The sequence below is a fragment of the Narcine bancroftii genome, chromosome 14 (genome assembly GCF_036971445.1).
Source record: "Narcine bancroftii isolate sNarBan1 chromosome 14, sNarBan1.hap1, whole genome shotgun sequence".
In the NCBI taxonomy this organism is placed as follows: Eukaryota; Metazoa; Chordata; class Chondrichthyes; order Torpediniformes; family Narcinidae; genus Narcine; species Narcine bancroftii.
In genome coordinates, this window is record NC_091482.1 from 58250749 (window position 1) to 58271839 (window position 21091).

General features: G+C 40.7%; 1 protein-coding gene across 5 annotated transcripts in view; it reads left to right on the forward strand.

Moving 5' to 3' along the window:
- myo5aa (myosin VAa) overlaps window positions 1-21091 on the forward strand; it is a 154839-nt gene that overhangs the window by 125448 nt on the left and 8300 nt on the right. For 2 of the 5 annotated variants that reach the window (XM_069911090.1, XM_069911091.1), the window contains exons 28-37: window positions 2219-2446; window positions 3916-4016; window positions 8313-8390; window positions 10140-10338; window positions 12994-13068; window positions 14268-14361; window positions 14852-14998; window positions 17132-17286; window positions 19014-19103; window positions 19783-19933. In XM_069911090.1, the coding sequence (XP_069767191.1) occupies window positions 2219-2446; window positions 3916-4016; window positions 8313-8390; window positions 10140-10338; window positions 12994-13068; window positions 14268-14361; window positions 14852-14998; window positions 17132-17286; window positions 19014-19103; window positions 19783-19933 (1318 nt within the window). The remainder of the gene's footprint in view (window positions 1-2218; window positions 2447-3915; window positions 4017-8312; window positions 8391-10139; window positions 10339-12993; window positions 13069-14267; window positions 14362-14851; window positions 14999-17131; window positions 17287-19013; window positions 19104-19782; window positions 19934-21091) is intronic. The other 3 variants (XM_069911092.1, XM_069911093.1, XM_069911094.1) reach the window with 3 other exon arrangements.

The following is a 21091-nucleotide window of genomic DNA, read 5'->3' on the forward strand; positions in this document are numbered from 1 at the left end:
AAAAGGGGAACCACAGAGTCTGGTTTTGGGTAGTTCATTAAGTAAAATGATTCTTCCCCCTCGTCCTGCATCCTGTCTGTCCTCAAACCTAGGAGTCTTTTTTTCCATCTCCACTATCCCAACGATCCTTGAGCCACCAGCGGCCAATCATGTTCTCTTTCCCATCCTTACTGTAGATTCTCCACTTCCATAGTCTGAACCCACAATCTGTCTGCTTTCCTTCCTGGGGAAGGACTTTCAATGCGAGGATTATGTTATGACTTGCCTCTGATCCTTTGGGCTTTGTGGTCTGTAGAAATTGGCTGTCACTGGCCTCAAGGATGGCCAGAAAGCAGTGACTGGTCCACTGTCCATCTTTCATCCTGTCTGTCTCTGGACACCAAAAAGCTTCAAGATCATTGTATTTTGAGTGAATCTAAACCTGATACAGTCCAGCATTAACCACTGTTTATGATTAAAACATGGTTACTTCAACAGAATCATTCACAAGTACTGAATGGATTCCCCTTAAACTTTTTCACCTTCACCCCTAATCTATGTTCTCTGATTTGTATCTCATCTACCCTCAATGGAAAAAGCCTGCTTGCATTTACTCTATTGATACCCATCATTACTTTGTAATCCTTTATCAAATCTCTGCTCATTCTTCTATGCTCCAGGGATTAAAAGTCCTAACTTGTTTAACCTTTCCCTGCAACTCAGATCCTGAAGTCTGTGCAACATCCTAGTAAATCTTCTCTGCACTTTTTCTATCTTATTAATATCTTTCCTGTAGTTAGGTGACCAAAACAGCATGCAATACTCCAAATTTGGCCTCACCAATGTCTTATATAACTTTACCATAAGCATCCCAGCTCCTCCACGCAATACTTTGATTTATGAAGGCCAATGTGCCAAAAAGCTCTCTTTACAACCTGATCTACCTGAGACGCCATTTTCAGGGAATTATTTTTAAAATTTATTTTTTAAAAATTTACACATACAAATGGTAGCTGGCCATTTTGGCCCATGAGTCCATGCTGCCCAATTTACACCCATTTAACCTACAATCCCCGGTACATTTCAAACGGTGGGAGGAAACCAAAGCTCCCAACGGAAACCCATGCAGACATGGGGAGAACGTAAAACTCCTTTCAGACAGCGTGGAATTTGAACCTCTGTCCCGATTGCAGGCTGTAAAGGCATCGCACTGACCACTGTGCCGAATGTGCCACTCCTATATATCTGTATTCCTAGATCCTTCTGTTCCACTACACTCAAACCTCCAAATTTGGCATCACCAATATCTTGTACTTCTTATCAGCTGTTTGAAATATTGCATAGAAAACGGAATAGCTCTGGTAGTTTAGTGGGGTTTTTTTTGTTGTTTCCATGTGAAACAGAGGGGTCTTCAAAAGCATTGAAATTTATTTGACATTGCCAGGAGGTTTTTTTGCTAGTTCAACAATCGTTCTCCTCACAGCTGCCTTTAGAAGCCTTTTCATCCACTTGTATTGGAAAGAGAATGAAGCTTGAAGATTAGTGGCATTTATTTTCTCCTGGATTCCACAAGATAACCCTGGACAACAAATGTTTTCAAAAGGTGTGCTTCTTGAAAGAAAATTGGGGATTATGATAGACAACTTCAAACTGAACACAAAAAATAATTTCAGATTTGCTGTATCACATGAACTTTTATTTAATCACATAATGATGCGGACACATTGCGTTGGTTCAACTGACCTAAAAATGTTCTTGCTCCCGTTTTTTTTTTGTTTGTACTCAGCATCTGATGCCTTTCGTGTCAGTGTCCAGCAATAGTCAGCCAGCATGATGGATTCCAGTTGCCCTGATACTGCTTTTCCATGGTCGCAATGTCCCAGTGTAGCCTTTCACCATGTTTGTCACTGACTGCATCTAGATCAGCTGGGAAGACGTCCAAGTGCGAATGCAGAAAATGAATTTTCAATGACATGTTGCTCCTCATGGATTTGAAGTTTGTTGTCAATCAGCTGGATGTAGTTTGGTTTCCATGGTTGCTAAAAATTGGTGAAACAGTGCATGATACAAAAATTTTAAGGTGATTTTTGTGATCAGCAGGCCAAAATCCATAAAATCTTTGTTGTCCATGGTTATCAGGTCCTCCAATGCAGGAACACAGTTTAATGTGATTTGCAACGGTTTGTCCAGCAGAGAGGATGATTTTTCTTTCTTGTTGCTATTTTATATTTTAATTCAGAGGCAAGAACTTGAGTCGGAGAATAAGAAACTGAAAAATGAACTGAATGAGCTGCACAGAGCTCTCACGGAGAAAGGTGCCCCTCAGGCCACTGCCCCGGGTTCTCCTGCCTATAAAGTCCTACTTGACCACCTGAATGCAGCGACTGAAGAGCTGGAGGTTCGTAAGGAGGAAGTTCTCATCCTGCGGTCCCAGCTAGTCAGCCAGAAGGAAGCCATGGCATGCAAGGTACTCAAGAAGGAAAGACAGAAGCTACTTATTTATATCTTTGTTTATTTAAAAGTAGATTCTGTGCTTTAATAACTCTGTAGCAACTGCATTTGCCTTTTCAATTTGAATTCTATTTAACAGTCATTTTAAAATTCTCCTTTCATGTTTTAATCTATGTCTTGTGTTTTTCTTCTGAACCTCTCACTCAAATTCAGGATAACAAGGTAAATGTTGGTGTTAATCCATCTCCACTTTGGTAACTTAGTACTGTAATGATGAGCCATGTTGTATTTCTGTGCCTCCTCTTCTAACCTGATCTTGGAAGGAGGGGATTACTGGCATGGTCGACGTCTGGCTTTAAAATCTTGTCGCGGGGCAAAGATGTTGCTAGTTTTCATAATGGCTTCAGTGTTCAAAATGCAGGAACTGCCAGTGAAACCAGATTTTTAAAAAAAACCTCTGCATTTTAGTTTGGAAGGGATGAAGATTATTAAGTCTACTTAACAGAAGAATCTTGGAAAACTTTTTTTTTGCAATGTTTGTGCCTCATACACTTCTTGGTGATGTGTTCTGGGCTCTCTAGAGAATGGTGAAAGCAAATTCAATCAAAGCAAATCAACTTCAGATCCTGCAAACGTTCTGGAAACAGTATGTCAGGCAGCATCTGTGGAGAGAGAAACAGCAATGTAGGTCAGTGCCATTTAAGAAGAGTCATGAATGTGAAATAGAACATGCTACAGGCCCTTCATCCCTCAATTTCTTACAAAAAAAACACTAAACCTTCCTACCTCGCACTCTTTATTTTTCTTTTCATCCCTCTGCCTGTAGTGCCTCTTGGATGTCCCGAATGTTTAACTTCCACCACCACCCCTTTCAATGCATTCCAGCCACCCACAACTCCCTGTGTAACAGAGCTTACCCCTGATGTCTCCCTTAAACTTTCCTCCTTTCACTTTGCATGGCATTTACCCTACTTCCCTCTTTACGTATGATGCACGGTCTGCTAATTGTTTCCAGCGTTTATAAAAGGAAGAAAATATCAGAGTAGATTTTACTCCAATTATTGCTTGGCACCAGAATATCGTTGAAATACAAATAAAATTTGTGCTGTTATCTCGTCCAAGGCCCAATATCTGACTGGCATAGCATTGGGCATAGATAAAGAAGGGTGTCACATTGGCCGTTTTTGGTGCAGTAGGGAAACTGATCGCACACCACAAACCAGATGCTGCAGCCGTGAGACTAAAATTAAAACTTCCTGTTGCATCGTTTAAGGATGTAACTTTGAGCAGACTTCATGAATTGCAAGTTAAATTCTAAATCCTCGATCAACAAGTTACACTTTTGCATCAGGGTCCTGCAGCAATAATGCATCATTCTGAGGTTTTTTTTAAGTTTTTGGCTTTGGGGAAAGTGCTCTGGTCAGCAGAGGACTCGAAGTGATTCTCATGAAAGTTGCTGGAATCCTCAAGGGGTTCTTGTTGCAGGAGACAATGACGGAGCCCACGATTTTCTTGGAGGATGTGCGGAAAATGAAAGATCAAGGAGAAATAACCCAGACGTTCCTTGGACTAAAGGAAACCAACAGGTAATTGACCATTAAACAAAGTCCATTAGTAATCACATGTAATTGAGTGATGTGCCCACTATCTCTCTCCTTTCATCTGTCTTCATACTTGCGTCATTATTTATTGGAATCTGGAGAAAGGATTGGTAACAAATGAAACCTCGATTTTGAGAGTGGACTGAAATCTTTGAACAAGGTCTTGTGTACAATGAGCACAATGGATGCATGCCAGTGGCCCAAAGTTACATTGCTGAGGGCAGTTTCCCAGCACACCTTCCTTTTATCTTGTGGTTTCTCAGCCAATCAAATCTATGCTGATTCCCAAGGAAGCCAACCCATTCATCCCACTCTCTCCTCCTTACCTGCCTGGAATCCTACAATTCTCGCATTATGTCCCTGTGATTTGTTTACCGCTTAGCAAGTTGATGGCGATTTACATTTAATTAACATACTACCATGTCTTTGAGAAATGGGTTCAAACCAGGGACCCTGGTGCTGTGCCAGAGCAGATTTAACTGCACTGTTCATCCCTGCTGATTTAATATTCTAAAAATGTCCTGATTATTGTGGACTAGTTAGCATCTGATGAACATTCTGGCTGTAGTCCTGGAAAAGGTCGTCAACTGTGAAATCAATAGTTTGTCATGAACCAAAGATTCAAGTTGATTCAAGTCCTTTTTGTTGCATTTAGCTCTGGATGGTGATTACCCATCTACACACACCTGGGAACAGACTAATCATGTATAGTAGAATTATCTAGACCACATGAACTTTTTTTTTTAAGGGAAGGAAGCAAAATACAAAAGTCTGCAGACACTCTGGTTGAAGTAAAAACACAACTCTGGAGAAACTCAGCGGGTCAAATACATAACTGACATTAACCGACATAATTCCCCCCCCCACAAAAAAACCCGACACCTTCCCCTGTGCCCGCAGGAGGTGCCATTCCCCCTTCCTCACCACAGTCCGGGCCCCAAAACAGGCCTTTCAAGTGAAGCAGCACTTCATGTGTATCCACAGGAGTGATTTTTCTGCATCCAGTGCTCCCTTTGTGGCCTTCTCTACATTGGAGAGGCGGAGCGCAGACTGGGAGGTCGCTTCGCTGAGCACCTTCCCTCTGTTTACAGCAGTGACCGAGACCTCCCAGGTGCCAACCATTTCAGTTCTGTGTCACATTCCCATACTCACATGTCTGTCCGTAGCCTTGTGTACTATCCCACCGTAAATTGGAGGAACAATACCTGATGCTTTTCCATCTGGGCACTGTGCAGCCTGATGGCATGAACACCGACTTTTCCAGTTTCTGCTAACCTGCTCTCCTCTTTCCCCTCCCTTCCCCTTCCAGCTCTCCTCCCCTTCTTTTCTCTCTATTCACTCAGCCATCCCTTCTCTCCTTGCTTGTTGCTATGCCTTCCTTCCCTTCTCCACCTACTGCCTCCTGCCTTTGCAACCATGGCTCCCTCCAACTCTTTTATTTGGACATTTTTTTCATACCTTGAAGGGCCCAATGTTGGTTATGTATCTTTTTGCTACATAAAGTACACTGACCTGCTGAATTCTCCAGCATTGTGTTTTTACCTCATTCCTTAATGAGGGGAAACGTTCTCCCAGCATCTGTTCCTTCAGCTCCCTTCATAATTTCAAATGTTTCAATAAAGCTTCTATCTAAACTGTGTTTCCACTGGCTGCACACGAAGAGGAAGTTATTAAATGCAACTTTCAATGTAAATGTTTTGGTTGAAATTGATCTAAATGATGAAGAACAAGATTTTTGTTCAAATGCTGTTGGGCTCCAGCTGATCCAATCCCACAGAAAGCTGGAAGACCTGCAGTTTGGCACCACTGCACTCTGCACAACATTGTTACTTGTGCACAAGGCTAGGATTAGGTTTGGCTGTGATGTCTTGTATACTGAAACTTGCTGTTCTGCTGTGCGAATCATCGCAAGGCCAGAAGCTGAACTGTACCCAGAAGAAAATGAAAAAGTTTCAGGAAGGGAGAGAATAAGAATTAAATGAGTATTTTCCTACTTTATTCAAGGATTCTCTGCATTAGACTGTCAGAGATCATTCCAGCATTCTGAAAGAGTCTGTAAATTGCAGCCACTGTCCTGTGGTACACCAAACAATCTAGTTCAGAAAGAAGCTCCACAGAAGTAGGTCAAAGATAAGCTTGTATTGTAAAACAATACACTTCATCCTTTTTAATGATGGATTAATGATTTTTTTTTTAAAGATGAAATGAATTGATGACCTATTTTAGAAGGGTTTAACATGAGGGTTTTACAATAGATATGCCTTGTGTTCATGACCATAGTTTGTCTGAATTAAAGAGTAATTTTGTTTCATGGCAAAATAAACAAATTTATATTAATAGGACAGCTTGGTTACAGCACCAGCGGTCAGGAGTGGGGTTCGAATCCCCTGCTGTCTGTAAGGAGTTTGTACGTTCTTCCCATGTCTGTGTGGGTTTCCTCTGGTGTTCCGGTTATACCCCACCCTTCAAAACGTACTGGGGGTTGTTGGTTAATTGGGTGGTACGGATTCATAGGCCAAAACAGCCTGTTAGCTTGCTGTGTCTATGCTCCTTGCTACCTGGACAGAGATAAATGCTGGATTAACAGTTTCATCTTCTGCATGTGGCTTGTCAAGAATTAAAATAAGCCAAAAGATCATTGTATTGATGTCTAGGGCCGAGTTGGCTCTTTCTTTTGTTTGTACTTCACTGTGTATTAAATATCACTGGGGTTAGATTTCTGAGCAGAGAACCTCAAGGACCCTATTCTGGTGGTAGGAACAGGGTCACTGCCCCATTGTGGCAGGCTATATTGGTGCATCATTGGTGCTGATTGTCACAGAGCTTCTCAGTCACTTCAGGAGGGAAGCACAAGAGCTGCAAATGCTCTCTGAAGGCCTGCAGAAAGCTGAAGAGAAGAGGTTTCATTAGTTAGGAAAACAAATGTCTTTTTTTCGTAAAATATTCTCTGAGCATTCCTCATGTCTGCTTAAAATTCCTGTTGTCCAATTAGTAGTGCATAGCCCAAAATCTGATTGGACCTATAGCTGAGGAGGTCTCACCTGGATGAGAATCTCTTGCAGTCATCCGGGATTGGATCCAGGATTGGGATCGGCAGTGTGGATCAGGTTCTAGCACTAATGGGGCCTCTGTAATTATCCTTTTTGTGTGGTCTCTCAGTCAATCAGAAATTTGAGTCTCGTTTTCTCAGCTATGAACGAATTAGCAACAGTCAGTACTCAGACCATTATCTTAATTTTTATAAATTCCTTAATTTTGCATGTTCATGTGCAGAAATTTTCCAGTTTGTGACGAGGAATACGATTGTTAGCATTTATTTTATTTTATTCATTTTGTATACTAAAAGAAATGTTAATTTTGTTGAACACGATGATTGTATTGTTGTTTCAGAGAATCTGGAATATTAGAAATAAACCTGAAGTTTGATTTTTTTTTGGCAAAACCATGAAGAATATTCATTAACTCAGGAAATGTTTTGGAAGGAAGCTATCTCTTTCCCAGATAATCTGTGTGACACCTATTTTGCAAAGGTCATACACCAGTTAGATCAAAGTCCCCAACAAATATCCACAAGATAATAACACCATAGTCTTCTATCCAATGTTCCTGTGGAAACAGGAATTATTTCCCATCCTCATCCAATCAGTTCACTTCACCCAGTACTATAGTTTGTAAAATCCGTGTTTATAACTTGATGTTTGGGTAGTTGATTCCAAATATGTATTGTGATCAATTCCCAGATTGCTCTCACTCAAAACTTTGTAAACTCTCATTCAGAATTTTCTGCTCCACTTGTTTGACCTTTTGTGCCTCGCTTTTATTTTCTTTGCTGACGTATTTGTTCCAAAGTTTAAAAGAAACGACAGCATAATTACAAATTGTGTTTGCGAGTGCACCTTCTTGCCTGTGCCGCTGAACTTTCTTCCTCTTGCTTTTCAAACCTCTGCTCTTAATCACCCAACCTCTGACCACATCTTCGGCCATTTTCCTTTGGATCGGTGTCCATTGTTTTGTCTTGTATGCCCCTGAAGTATTTTGATGTTAAATTATTGGAAAGTACAAGTTTCTGTTGATAAAACAATATTAGCCATGCTCTCATAATTTCAAAAGCATAATGACGTATAAAAAAAAGTAAATGATGTTTATAAAAATTGTAATAGTCCAAGTGTGTTTGGACCTAACGTGTCTCCATCTTGCATGTTATCATTTGTGTCATTTAACCGTTTGCATTCATTCCAAACATTTGTCCCTTTTATGTCTGTGTTTTTGTTCTTACTGAAGACCATCACAGGACTGCCATTTGCTGAATGAGGATGGAGAGCTTTGGATGGCTTATGAAGGGTTAAAACAAACCAACAGGTTATCACATTTATCCCAAGGGCCTTTATAAATCTGCCGTTTGTTTGCACTAACCAGACCCCTTTACTGTGCACGTTGTTAATGTGGAAAGCATTCATACTCACTCCTGGAGTCAGGCTTGCTGTATTAACCAAGACTAGAATCCAAGTTAAATTTACCAGTATGTTGTCAATACTAACCAAACATTTTTATGTCTGCTGTAGAGTAATGCACTTTTACTGCTTGAAGACATTGTAATCTTTCTTTTAACAATAGCTGTGCGCTGCTGTTTATAAAATAATCAACTTGAAGAAAGGGTTGTGAATTGTTAGCCTGATGGCGGCACTTGTATCTAAAAATTACAGGACGGAAACAGGCCATTTTGGCCCTTCTAGTCCGGACCGAACTAAGTACTTTCCTCTGTACCCTGCTCATACGAACCAGAATTTTTGATTCCGTTAATATTCTTTTTATTTAAGTTGATGAACAATGCGGAATGGATAAGGTGAAGTAAGAGGATGTGACAGGCCATTTGCTTCTCCTGATGAGGTCTTCGGGCGGGGGGAGGGGGAGGAGAAGGGGGCATGCTTTTAGAATGAAGGAGAGTCCATTCATAACTGCACTGAGGAGAAATGTACTCACCAAAGATGGTAGTGAATTTTTACTGTCCTCCACTTCAGAGAGCTGTGAAGGCTCATTTCTTGCTTAATGAACATATTGACCAATTTCTGGATTTTGAGAATCAAAGGTGAAATTGACTGAAAGTAGGGAGTCAGCAATGATCTTAATGAGCGGCAGAGCTGGCTTGAGGAGCCAAATGGCCAACTCCAGCTCCAATTTCTTCCGGTGTCCCGATAGGAAAGTTGTTTTGGTTTCACTGTGAGGGAGAAGCTCGGAGGGCCAGTTGATGTGTGTCACTCCACAACTGCCTCTGGCTTGTGTTGAGCCCTGACTGAGATCCGTGGTTCCTTCAATTACGCTTCTGGTAGACCCGAGTGCCATTGATAATCTTGCTCAATCGTGCCATGTGAATGTCAGGAATGTAAACTTCCCAGATGTTCAGAGTTTGGTGAAGAGATGGGTTGAGGGGAGGGTAAGAATCAGTTCTCCAAAGGTAGCTTTTTGCGACCAAAATTAAATTTTAAATTTTTTAAATTAAACCTTGATAGTTAAGTTCCTCAGTGCTGGTGTTCTGATCCCAGTGAATGCAAAATCAAAGATATCAACATTCAGTCCTTGAGGATAGATGGCATTAGGTGTACCTTTCAGTTTCCTACAAGAGAAAATGTACTAACGCATTCTAGCTGAGGCTTCTCCAGCTCCTCAACTTGAAATGCTCCAATAATCTCTTGCCATGTTAATGGTCTTTTTTAAGCCAACTGCAGTATATGCAAGGCACAATTGGTGGCATGCCTTCAGCAGCCTGTGTTTTGAAGCTATTACATTGCTGCTTTACACATTTAAACCTCCTCAAAGTGTTACTTCAAGTCCTAAATCTTGAAATTAAAGCTACGAAGGGCCCCAACATCATGATCAGTAGTTGTTACGTGAGAAAGGAATTATGACACTTTATATTTTTACTTTTTAAAATTTTTCTGTACCACTTTGAAGGGTTTAATAGATAGCGCAGCTTTTACTTTTCCATCGAAGAACACATAGCTTTGAGCCTTTACAGATGGACAGTCTCTGCTTTGGCGATGCTGGTTTGGAAGGCCAGAGTTTAAAATTTTTATAAACGCTTTCTCTCCTTTCCTCCTCCTCCCCCATTAGGCTGCTGGAAACTCAGCTTCAAGGCCAGAAAAAGATCTACGAGAATGAGCTGGAGGGTTTGCGTGGGGAGGTACAGAATCTGAAGGAGGAGATAAACCGTCAGCAACAACTACTGGCTCAGAACCTGCAGCTCCCACCGGAGGCTCGAATTGAGGCCAGCCTGCAGCATGAGATTACCAGGCTAACCAATGAGAACCTCGTAAGTGTCACCTTGCTTTGTCAAATAGTGATGACAGTGTACATCACAGCCACACAACAAAACAGGCCATCTTCCTTTTTGACTCTATAACACTTCTGTGCCCCTCACTTGTATCAAAGTGCATAGTCCCAGCAGTATTATTTATTTGAACCTTTCCAGGCAAATTATTTAAGTTACTTAATCATTTTTTTAAAAAATTGTAAAAGGCTTTTCCGTCCCATTGGAACCTGTGCAGCCCAATTACACCTGTAATCTTCCAACCCCGTATGTTTTGGAGGGTGGGAGGAAACCGGAACACCCGGGGAAAACCCATGCAGGTCACAGGGAGAACATACGAACTCCTCGCATACAATAGCAGATAACATTATGCTAATCATATTACACATCAAAAAGAGAGTTTTTTTTTTGGAACGTTTTGCAGAAACTTGCTTGCTTTACGAAGCAGCATCTTTGCACATTTATGAAATTTCACAAGAATACACGACGTAAGAGTAGGCCAATCAACCCATCGAGTCTGCTTCTCCATTCTATCCACCCTCCCACTCAACCCCACTTCCTGGCCTTCCCTTAACCCTTGATGCCCTGACTAATCAAATACATTGATACTTGGGTAATCAGGGTAAATTTCTCATTTATTTAACATGATTCATTGATTGTGAAATAACTTTCAATAGTCTGTCACAATATGACTGTACTATAGAATCGTGTATGTAATTAGAGCATTTCATTTGGCAAGGACCTGCTTAATTGTCGGGCACTTGGTTGTGGGACCCTCACTACTTCTGCAGCCTTTCTCCCTGACCTGAAATGGAATTATCTTTTTCTCTGAGATGACCCAATGACCAAGCTTTCTTTTCATGTGGAGTGAGTGAAGGAATCTTTGGACCTTATTGAATGAAGCACGAAAAATAGCTTCTCTAAACTGGCACACTGACAATCTAAATGGGTAGATGATGTTCAAGTGGAATTGATATCTGTCAAATTTGGAATTTCTTCTTGTAATTGCTCCTACATTACTTACCAATCCCAAGTTTATTTTAGTCTCTCAAAGTCTTGGAAGATGAAGGAAAATGCTGATCCTATTCTGTCCATTGATAGTTGGAAAAAATTGTTATCACTAATTACCAAATTTAAATTTTAAAAAAGTAGACATACGGCATAGAATTTGCCGCCAAATTCACCTACAACCCCCATACGTTTTGTAGGGTGGGAAGAAATCAGAACACCTGAAGGAAACCCACACAGACACAGGTAGAATGTATGTACAAGCTCCTCACATAGAGTGCCGGATTCGAACCCTGGTTGACGGTGCTGTAACAGTGTTGCACTAACCATGCCACGCTTTTAGACATGCAGCACGGTAACAGACCTCTCCAGCCCATGAGGCCGTACCGCCCAATTGACCGAAAACTCCTGTGCATTTTGAAAACTAGACAATCAGCCAGTTACCTCAGTACAGATGCTTGGCACAGAAAATTGGTGCAATATCTTGAAAGTAAATGGGAAAAACACAAAACTAATTTGGCAACCCAGCCACTTGTTTGTTTCTGAGGAATATAAGATGTGGCCACAGACAGCTTTATTTAAAATGTTTTAAATTAATATAATTGCTGCATAATAGAGAATCTAACTGAAAGCATCTGCTTCAACTTAATCTGTTCTTATTTAGGCATAAAACTGATTCAATTAGTTACCATTAAACTTTTTAATAAGTTACACGTGGAACCAGGATGTTGGTGTCCACTATGTTGCGCCAGAGATGAGGAGAGGCTTTCACGTGACTGGATGGCCTCTTGCTGGGATGGGAGTGGTCACTGTGAGAGCAATGTTGATTGAAAAGAAGCAGAGGATTGTAATCTTACACCCTCAGCCACAGAGTACGACAAGACCTAGGGAGAACAGGAGGATGCAATCAAACCTGGAATGTTTGGGACTTGGGTAATGCTGGCTAGTCGAACAGCTTTTCTGAACTATTGGATATTACTCGTAATACCTAACCCATTTTTGTTTCATTGATAACCAAATATATTGAGTGCAGCAAACATTGTTCTTCCATGTATCAATGTTAGTAAATTGTTTAACAGGAGTTTCTATTATGTAAGCGGATAAACAAAAACTTTTATATGCAAGCTGTATTGACATAGAAATGCACTATTTGGGACATATGACATCGAGATGCTATGCTCTGTATTTCATAGTGTAAAAGGTAAAATTAGATTTATCTGAGCCAAATTGGTCACACAGACCAGAATTTTGTACTTTTAAGCAACCAGGACAATAAATGGGTAACTCCAACAATTTATCTGCCATTATTAATCTTCTGACAGCTCCAAGCAGTTTCGTTGATCACCCACCATATTGACTTAAAGTTAGCTTGGATTCGACATGACCAGATAGGTTTGATAGCTGTACAAAACTCTGACCTGTTCAGGTCTTCAGGCAAATCCAGTTTATTTAATGGCACATCTTTGAAATGAATCAACAGAGCAATGTGGTTAACTTTCAGTAGTGTTGCATTCGTATAGAAATGCATACAGGTTAAGTGACGGCTGAGGAAGACACTCCTGTTAAATAACTACTGACTATCTCCCACACTACTGTTGTAATTGTGAAGCCATTTAGGTAACTGCGCCAATTTCACCACTATTTTTGCAGTATTATGAGGAGTTGTATGCAGATGACCCCATGAAGTATCAGTTCTACAGGATATCGCTTTACAAACGGATCATTGTATGTAGATCAAACCACTGTTGTTTGGCCTAAATTGTCCTCTTTCCACTGTTTCTCTATTCTGGAGTACTAACTGAAGAACTATGAAGAAAAATCCATGTTTTCTTCTCTGTTATACTATGGCTGCGAAGCTCCTGACTATTGTATTGCAATCAATTTTAACACCGTGTCACAACATGCACTTTATTCTACATTCTGTTGTCATGGATCTAAAATAATTTATTTCAAATAAATCTTAAGGTTTTCTTTAGATCATTGTGCCAATATAATTTAAAATTTATTCAGTAATTAGTCAGCAATATTCTATTCAATTATAAATGCAAATTTTGTGATGTAGAGAGAGGAGGAAAAACACAAATTTTCAGGCTGCTTCGTCACCAGATCAGACAGGTAGAGGACTTCTATAATGGATTGTGTCATTAAATGTTTATCGCCATTCAACTATCAAGCACAAAGACAGGTACACAAAGCGTCTCCAGTACTGAAAAGAGGTGTAAATCCTGAATCTTCCTGTCGAACATCACTGTAGGTCCACTTTCAGCACTTGTCCGGATTAAACAGTTTCAGTAATTCAAGGAAGTGGATGTTGGTAAACATTGGTCTTGCCAATGACTTCTTGATCCCAGAGGAAAAAAATACTCGGCAGTTCTGGGTTGAATCAAAATGTGTTTTTTTTTTAACTTGATCTCAAAATAGTACAGCTCTCCATGAACATAACGAACTAAGTGCCGACTAAGAATTTAAAAGACCTACATATTTTGAAGGGACGTTATTGTTGAAGCATGACTAATGCAGGCAGCTCCTTAATCCTCTTAAACTGGGAAATGGAGTTGGAAAAAGCACGCTGACTGCACCAGCTGTTCCCCTAAAACTGTGTCTGTCCGTTTCCCCCCCCCCCCCCCCTTACAAGTATGCAATCAAAAGCGATCTCTGGACATCAAATGGCCAATGAAGTTTGTGCTTTACCACAAAATTAATCTCGAGACTTTAATTCTGCCTAGTTTTCACTTGTATGAAGCTGCATTAGTTGCTGCTACACTGTGATTTATGCTTGTTTGTTGCTAACCAGTTAACGTCAGCAGTCTGCACTTTGCTTCCGTTGTGCTATTCCGATAATCTTGAGTGTCAGCAATTTTTCTCTGCAGTAACATCTCATGACTCAATATTCTTTGTCTGCTTCTCTTTGCCCTCCACTTCAGGATCTTATGGAACAGCTGGAGAAGCAGGACAAAACTGTCCGGAAGCTGAAAAAGCAGCTTAAAGTATTTGCCAAGAAAATCGGTGAACTAGAAGGTGTGTTATCCAGGATGAAACAAACTCCTCTTTGCATGGGTATCAACAAGTGAAGTACAAGAATGTCTCATTAGAATCCTACCATGGTCAATTTAAGCACTTCCTATAATCTTGGTCATTTAAATGCTCTTAATGGGTCACTTCTGGATGATGAGCTGTTCTGGACTTTGAGTTAAAGAAATGGTGCCCCTGAGATAGATGAGGCACCTTTGTTTCTATTCATATTTTACATTGATTTTACAATCATTTTAAAACTGTTGTATTTTATAATACAGGTGATATGCCTTGTTATTCTGGGTGATTCTCAGTTATAAAAGGAGTCCAATAATGGAAGGTTAGGTGTAACAGTTAATATTTCTGAAATAACCATGAGGCTTTATCAATTTTTTGTAATGCATATTATTTTTTAAAATCTGAAATAATAATGATACAGGCAATACTTTCTATCAGCAAGCCATGGGAGATTTTCATATCTTTGTGTTTGCAACAGTGAGCCAGACAGAGAATATCTCTCCAGCTCAACTAGCAGATGAACCTATCCGTCCTGTGAATATTCCAAGGAAAGAAAAGGATTTTCAGGGAATGTTGGAGTACAAAAAGGATGATGAGTTGAAGCTCATTAAGAACCTCATACTCGGCAAGTATAAGTGGGATTAGGTCTGTTTGCTGGATGTTCTCACAACATTTACATGCAGAGTGGATGTGGGGTGATCACTGCACATGTCCTGTCGAGGATGTGCTTCCAACTTCAGTCCACAATCTCCACCCGGGATGCCCAAAATATCAGGCACCCCTTTCCCAGGTTGACATAGCAAAGCTCTTGGGATAATTAAAAGCTATGGTCAGGAAGGTCAACTCCAGTCGGAAATTTGCAAGGCTGGATCAGGTTTGCAAGTGACTTGGCCCTCGAAGAATGTAATGAAGGTTTTATCATTAACTCAGAAAATGTGAACCTAACTAGTAGGACTGGTATTTATTTATTGGCCATTTTAGGGCTTGGTTAACATTCAATGGCTGGAGCCTTATGTAAAACAAACTATGCAAAAAGGGCAGGGTTCCAACTTGAGGGACATTTGAAAACCAATAGGTAATGATCCAATATCATGGTTACTATTGGCGGTGCTGGCTTTTCAACATAAAGGAGGCTCAGTAGTGGTATAGTTAATGCTATGACCCCTCAGCTCAAGGTTCAATCCTGATTTCAAATGGTGTCTGTACAAATTGGTACATTTTCCCTGTGACTCCTTGTTCAATTCTGATTTAAAATGGAGACTAAATGAAGGTTGAACATTTCCCCTGTGACTACCCCACCCCCGCCACTCCAGTTCAATCCTGATTTCAGATGGTGTCTGTATGAAGGTTGTACATTTCTCCTGTGACCTCTCAGTTCAATCCTGATTTTAAGATGGTATCTGTATGAAAGTTGTCCATTTCCCCTGTGACTACACACTTGCCCAGCGGGTTCTCGGGTATCTTATTGCATCCTGAGCATGTGCTACTGGAAATTACCCCATGGTGTAAAATGTTGAAGGAATTATCAAGTGGAGTTAATGGACATGTGTGAAAAGAATGGGTTGCAAGGAAATCAGGAGAGAGGAAGGGACTGGAATTGCTCTGCTGGAGGATGGCCTCTGCCTTTGAGGTGGGATGGCCTTAGTTATGGTAAATAATTCTTGATTTAGTTAATTACTTGAAATTAAATTCCCAGCTGCCATTGTGGGATTAAACCCTTGCCTCCAGGCCAATAGTTGAGGCCTGAGTAAATAGAACATTACAGCACAGTACAGGCCTTTCGGCTCTTGATGTTGTGCCGACCTATACGTTCCCACCCAAAAAAAACCCCTCTAAACCCTTCCTATGTCGTAACCCCCTATTTTTCTTTCACCCATGTGCCTGTTTCAGCCTGCATCACTCCTGAAAGCATTCCAGGTACCCACAACTCTGTTTAAAAACCAACTTAACCTGGATGTCACCCCTAAACTTTGCTCCCTTCAATTTGTCCAGTGAACATTCAGGAGTTGAGCTGTGCTGCTGTACTTGACTGCTCATTTACAAAAGCCTAAAACCACAGATTGCTGCACATCTAATTTCATTACTCAGCAGGCTTCAGTTGGAACGTCTCAGGTCAATGTTTGGGCACCTAATGTTTTACATGGCTTTGGGATCCCTCATCATATACCACTTTTGCAGAAGCGATGAGTGTTCCTGCCTTGTTGTTTGACAGAATGAAACCACGCTGGAAGATGGGTAGTGAGGTTCCACAGCTCCCCTGCCAAAATTCTGCTGTCTCTGGGGATGGACATTGTGCTTTCTCCTTGGTTGATTAGAAATCTGTGCAGATGAAATGTTGAGGCTTGTTAGATAGCCACAGGTAAAATTATGAAAGGCATGGATAAGATAGAGATAGGTAAGTAGTCCCCATTGACGGGGGAGACTAGAACTAGGGGACATGGCCTGAAGTTCCAGAGTAGGAGGAGGAACTGCTTTTCCCAGAGGGTGGTGAATATATGGAATTCGCTGACCATTGAAGCAGTGGAGTCGATCTCAGTAAATATATTTAAGACAAGGTTAGATAATTTTTTTTTACATACTAGGGGAATTGAGAGATGTGGGGAAAAGGCAGGTAGGTGGAAGTGAGCCCATCATCAGATCAGCCATGATCCCATTGAATGGCGGAGCAGGCTCGATGGGCCGGATGCCGATTCCTATTTTGTGTTCTTATACATGTACTATTTTTCTGACATTAAAGTGTACTCCATTTAAACCCCAGAACTGAAGCCTCGTGGTGTGGCTGTCAACTTGATCCCTGGACTGCCAGCTTACATATTGTTCATGTGTGTACGCCACGCTGATTACATCAACGATGACCAACGCGTGAGATCATTGCTGACATCAACTATTAATGGTATTAAGAAGATCTTGAAGGTATGACAGTTTACGACTATTAATATAAAAATCCTTAAATAACCCTCTTCTGTAGCGACACAGTGATACAACAATACAATATGGAAACAGACCCTTGGGCCCATTTTCTCCATTCCATTCATCTACCTCAGTTAGTTCCATTTGTCTGAATTTGGCCTATATCCCTCCCCATATGCATGTACCTGCCTAAATGGCTTTTAAATTTTATTTCAGCTGCCTCTACCACTTCCTCTGGCAGCTTGTTCCATATATCCACTGCTCTCTGTGTGGAAATGATGGTTTCTCAAGTTCCCTTTCACTTTGTATCTGTGCCCTCTAGTTTTTCACTCTACCCTGGTGGAAAAAAAAAAGACTATGACCATTTCCATGCTTACAATTCAGAATCAGGATTTATTGTCATCAACAAGTCACGAAATACAGTGTTTTGTGGCATTGTCATAACCATCTTATGACTATAGAAAAAAAATTAAAATAATTGTGCACAAAAAGTGAGACAGTGTCTTTCATTCTTTGATTATTCAGGAATCTGATGGCAGTGGGGAATAAGCTGTCCTTGTGCCACTAAGTGCTCGTCTTTAGGCTCCTGTACCTTTTTCCCGATGGTAGAAAAGTGAAGAGGGCATGGCCTGGGTGGTGAGGAATTGAGGATAGAGGCTGCTTTTTTAAGACACCGCTTCATGTAGATGGAGTGAAGTCTGGTGCCTGTGATGTTATCGGCCGAGTTAACAACCCTCTGAAGTTTATTCTTATCCTGAGAGTTGGCGCCTCCATACCAGGCAGTGATGCAACCAGACAGAATGCTCTCCCCAGTACACCTGTAGAAGTTTACAAGCGTCTTTGGTGATGTACTGAATCTCCTCAGACACCTCACTAAGTATAGTCGCTGGCGAGTCTTCTTTGTGATTGCATCAACATAGATGATCCAGGACAGATCCTCAAAGATGTTGACACCAAGGAATTTGAAGTTCTTGACCCTCTCCACTACTAAGCCTTGATGAAGACTGGGTTGAGTTCCCCTGTCCTCCTCCTGAAGTCCACAATCATCTTGGTTTTGCTGATGTTGAGCGCGAGGTTGTTGTCATTGCACCATTCATCGAGCTGATGTATCTCCCTCCTGTACGCTTTCTCGTTGCAATTTGTGATTCTGCCGGCAACTGTGGTGTCATCGGCAAACTTTTAGATGGCTACACGGTTGTGGGTGTATAATGAGTAGAGTAGTGGGCTAAACATGCATCCTTGGGGTGTGCCTGTATTGATGATCAGTGAGGAGGAGATGTTGTTTCCAATTCATCCTGGCTGTGATTTTCCAATGAGAAAGTCAAGGATCCAGTTGCAGAGTGGGGGTACAGAGGCTTAGAGTTTGTAGCTTCTTGATCAGCACTGAGGGAATAATGGTATTGAAGGCCAAGCAGTAGTCTGTGAGAACAACCGTATGTATGAATTGCTGTTTTTGAGGTGATCCGGAGCTGAGTGGAGAGCCAGCGATATTGCATCTACCATGGAGCGATTGCGACGATAGGTGAATTGCAGTGGGTCCAGATCTTTACTTAAGTACGTGTTAATTCTGGCTTTGTCCTGGTAAAAGTCTTCATGTCAGCAATTAGGTTCTTTTGGAACTCTCATTAGCAGGTCTAGAATATGTGAACCGACTTGAGCTCTCGCAAGAAAAACAAAATCGTTAAGCTTCAAGATGTTCTGATTTTTTTTTTAAACACCTTTCATTGCAGAAACGAAGTGATGACTTTGAAATTGTGTCATTCTGGTTGTCCAACACTTGTCGATTTTTGCATTGTCTGAAGCAATACAGTGGAGAAGAGGTAATGTGTAATCATTTATGGAAAAGGATATAATAAATAGGTTTGCTGCTCAAATCGGCAGACTCCTATTGTGTAGTTTTGCTTAAAATAAGTGTGAAAGATATGGCAGGACAAATCCAAGTGATATTTCACTGACGTAGTGTTTATTTTAAGGATTTCTTAATTCCTGACAAGACGATTAGGATATAAAATCTGTTAGTGTTTATTTTAAGGATTTCTTAATTCCTGACAAGACGATTAGGATATAAAATCTGTTCAGAAGATGGATTAAACACAACCACGGGTGTTAATAAAGTCATCTGTTAACATGGTTTTAGAATTACATTAATCCAGACTTACCAAACTGTAGAGTTGAGAGAATTCATCAGATTACTTATTTATTCATATTAATTTGTTACAGCCATTAATCGATGTAACTTCACACATTAAGTCATTTTTACACAGATTAATGAAACTGTAAATGAAAGACAGATCGAATAGAGTTGTAAAACTAATTGGAGGTTAGTTCTATTCTTTATTAATAAATCACTTTAATGCCATTGTTCTCAGTATATGACCTGGTTTTCTCTTTTATCATTTAGTTGAATAGTGTGGAGAAAAATACATTCTGAGAGTCAGCAACTTCTGTGGCCTTGAAGAACTCAATTTACCATTATAATGTGTTTTCCATTCTATGCAGGCATTCATGAAGCACAATACTCCTCGCCAGAATGATCATTGTTTGAGGAATTTTGATCTTGCTGAATACCGGCAGGTCATAAGTGATCTAGCAATTCAGATTTATCAACAACTCACCAAGGTGATGGAGAATATTCTGCAACCAATGATTGGTGAGTATATGAAGTTTAGATAGAAGACAGTGTAAACGTTACTTAAAAATCTGTCTATTAGTAACCAGAGTAAACATAAGATGTTGCCCAATTAAACAAAGTTTAATTCCATTCAGTAAATGGAATAAAATCATAGATACAGGAGGTCCTCAACTTAGGACTGTGTTCCGTTCTGACCAACTGGTTGTATCTCGAAATGGACTTAAGTCAGAAATTCACAGTATCCGTTTTATCATTTGTCAAATACAACATGGCGGCCATCAAGGCCAGCTCTCGCGAGAGGTTGGCCACACCTGCCATAGACACTACTTTCCATAAGTGTGTTGACATATAATTTTTCTCTATTTTTCGGGGGGGAAATTTGGTCATATGTATAGGTGGCCATAAGTCGCATAGGTTGTAAGTCAGGCTACCTGTATTGCAGAACTGAAAATGTTGTGCTGGAAATGCACATCAGGTCAAGTGGTATCTGTGGGACAAGAAACAGTATCTTTGACCTGAAATGTTGATTCTGTCTTTCTTTCCACAGATGCTGTTTACAGTCATTTCTTTTTTCTGACCTAACTTCAGCTTGTTGCACCTTAACAAAAAGCGATTGTCAGTTGGAAGGAGTAGAAATTGAACAGTCCAAATTTGGGCCTTCCTATATTTGAGGGGGAATACTCCTGTGTGCTTAGTGATACAGGGACCTGACTTTTTTTTTGATTGTGCACTCTCCCATCCACTAAAAGTGTGCATTTGAGAGAGAAATTCCAGTGACACAAAAATGACTTGTGATCACGGAATCATTAAGTGTGCAAGCCATCATGCACCCTTTGACACCAATCCCATTTCATTTACTCCACATGTCCATCAAGTGATCTCCCTTTCTTCCCCTCACTTCCACACTTTTATGGTGGCCACTTAACCTACTTGTTTGCATATCTATGGGGCATTGGTTGGGGTGGGGGGGGGGGGGGTGGAGAGCGCTCACAGGGAGAATTCCAAACTCCACCCAGACAACATGCTAGGTCCACCCACTGCAACACAGCGAGTTCTGACTCCTCGAAGAAAATAATGGCCTGAAACAAGATCCAATTTGTTTCTTTAAATTTTTAACTTAGACCTACATCACAGTAACAGGCCCTTCCAGTCCACAAGCCCATGCTGCCCAGTTAC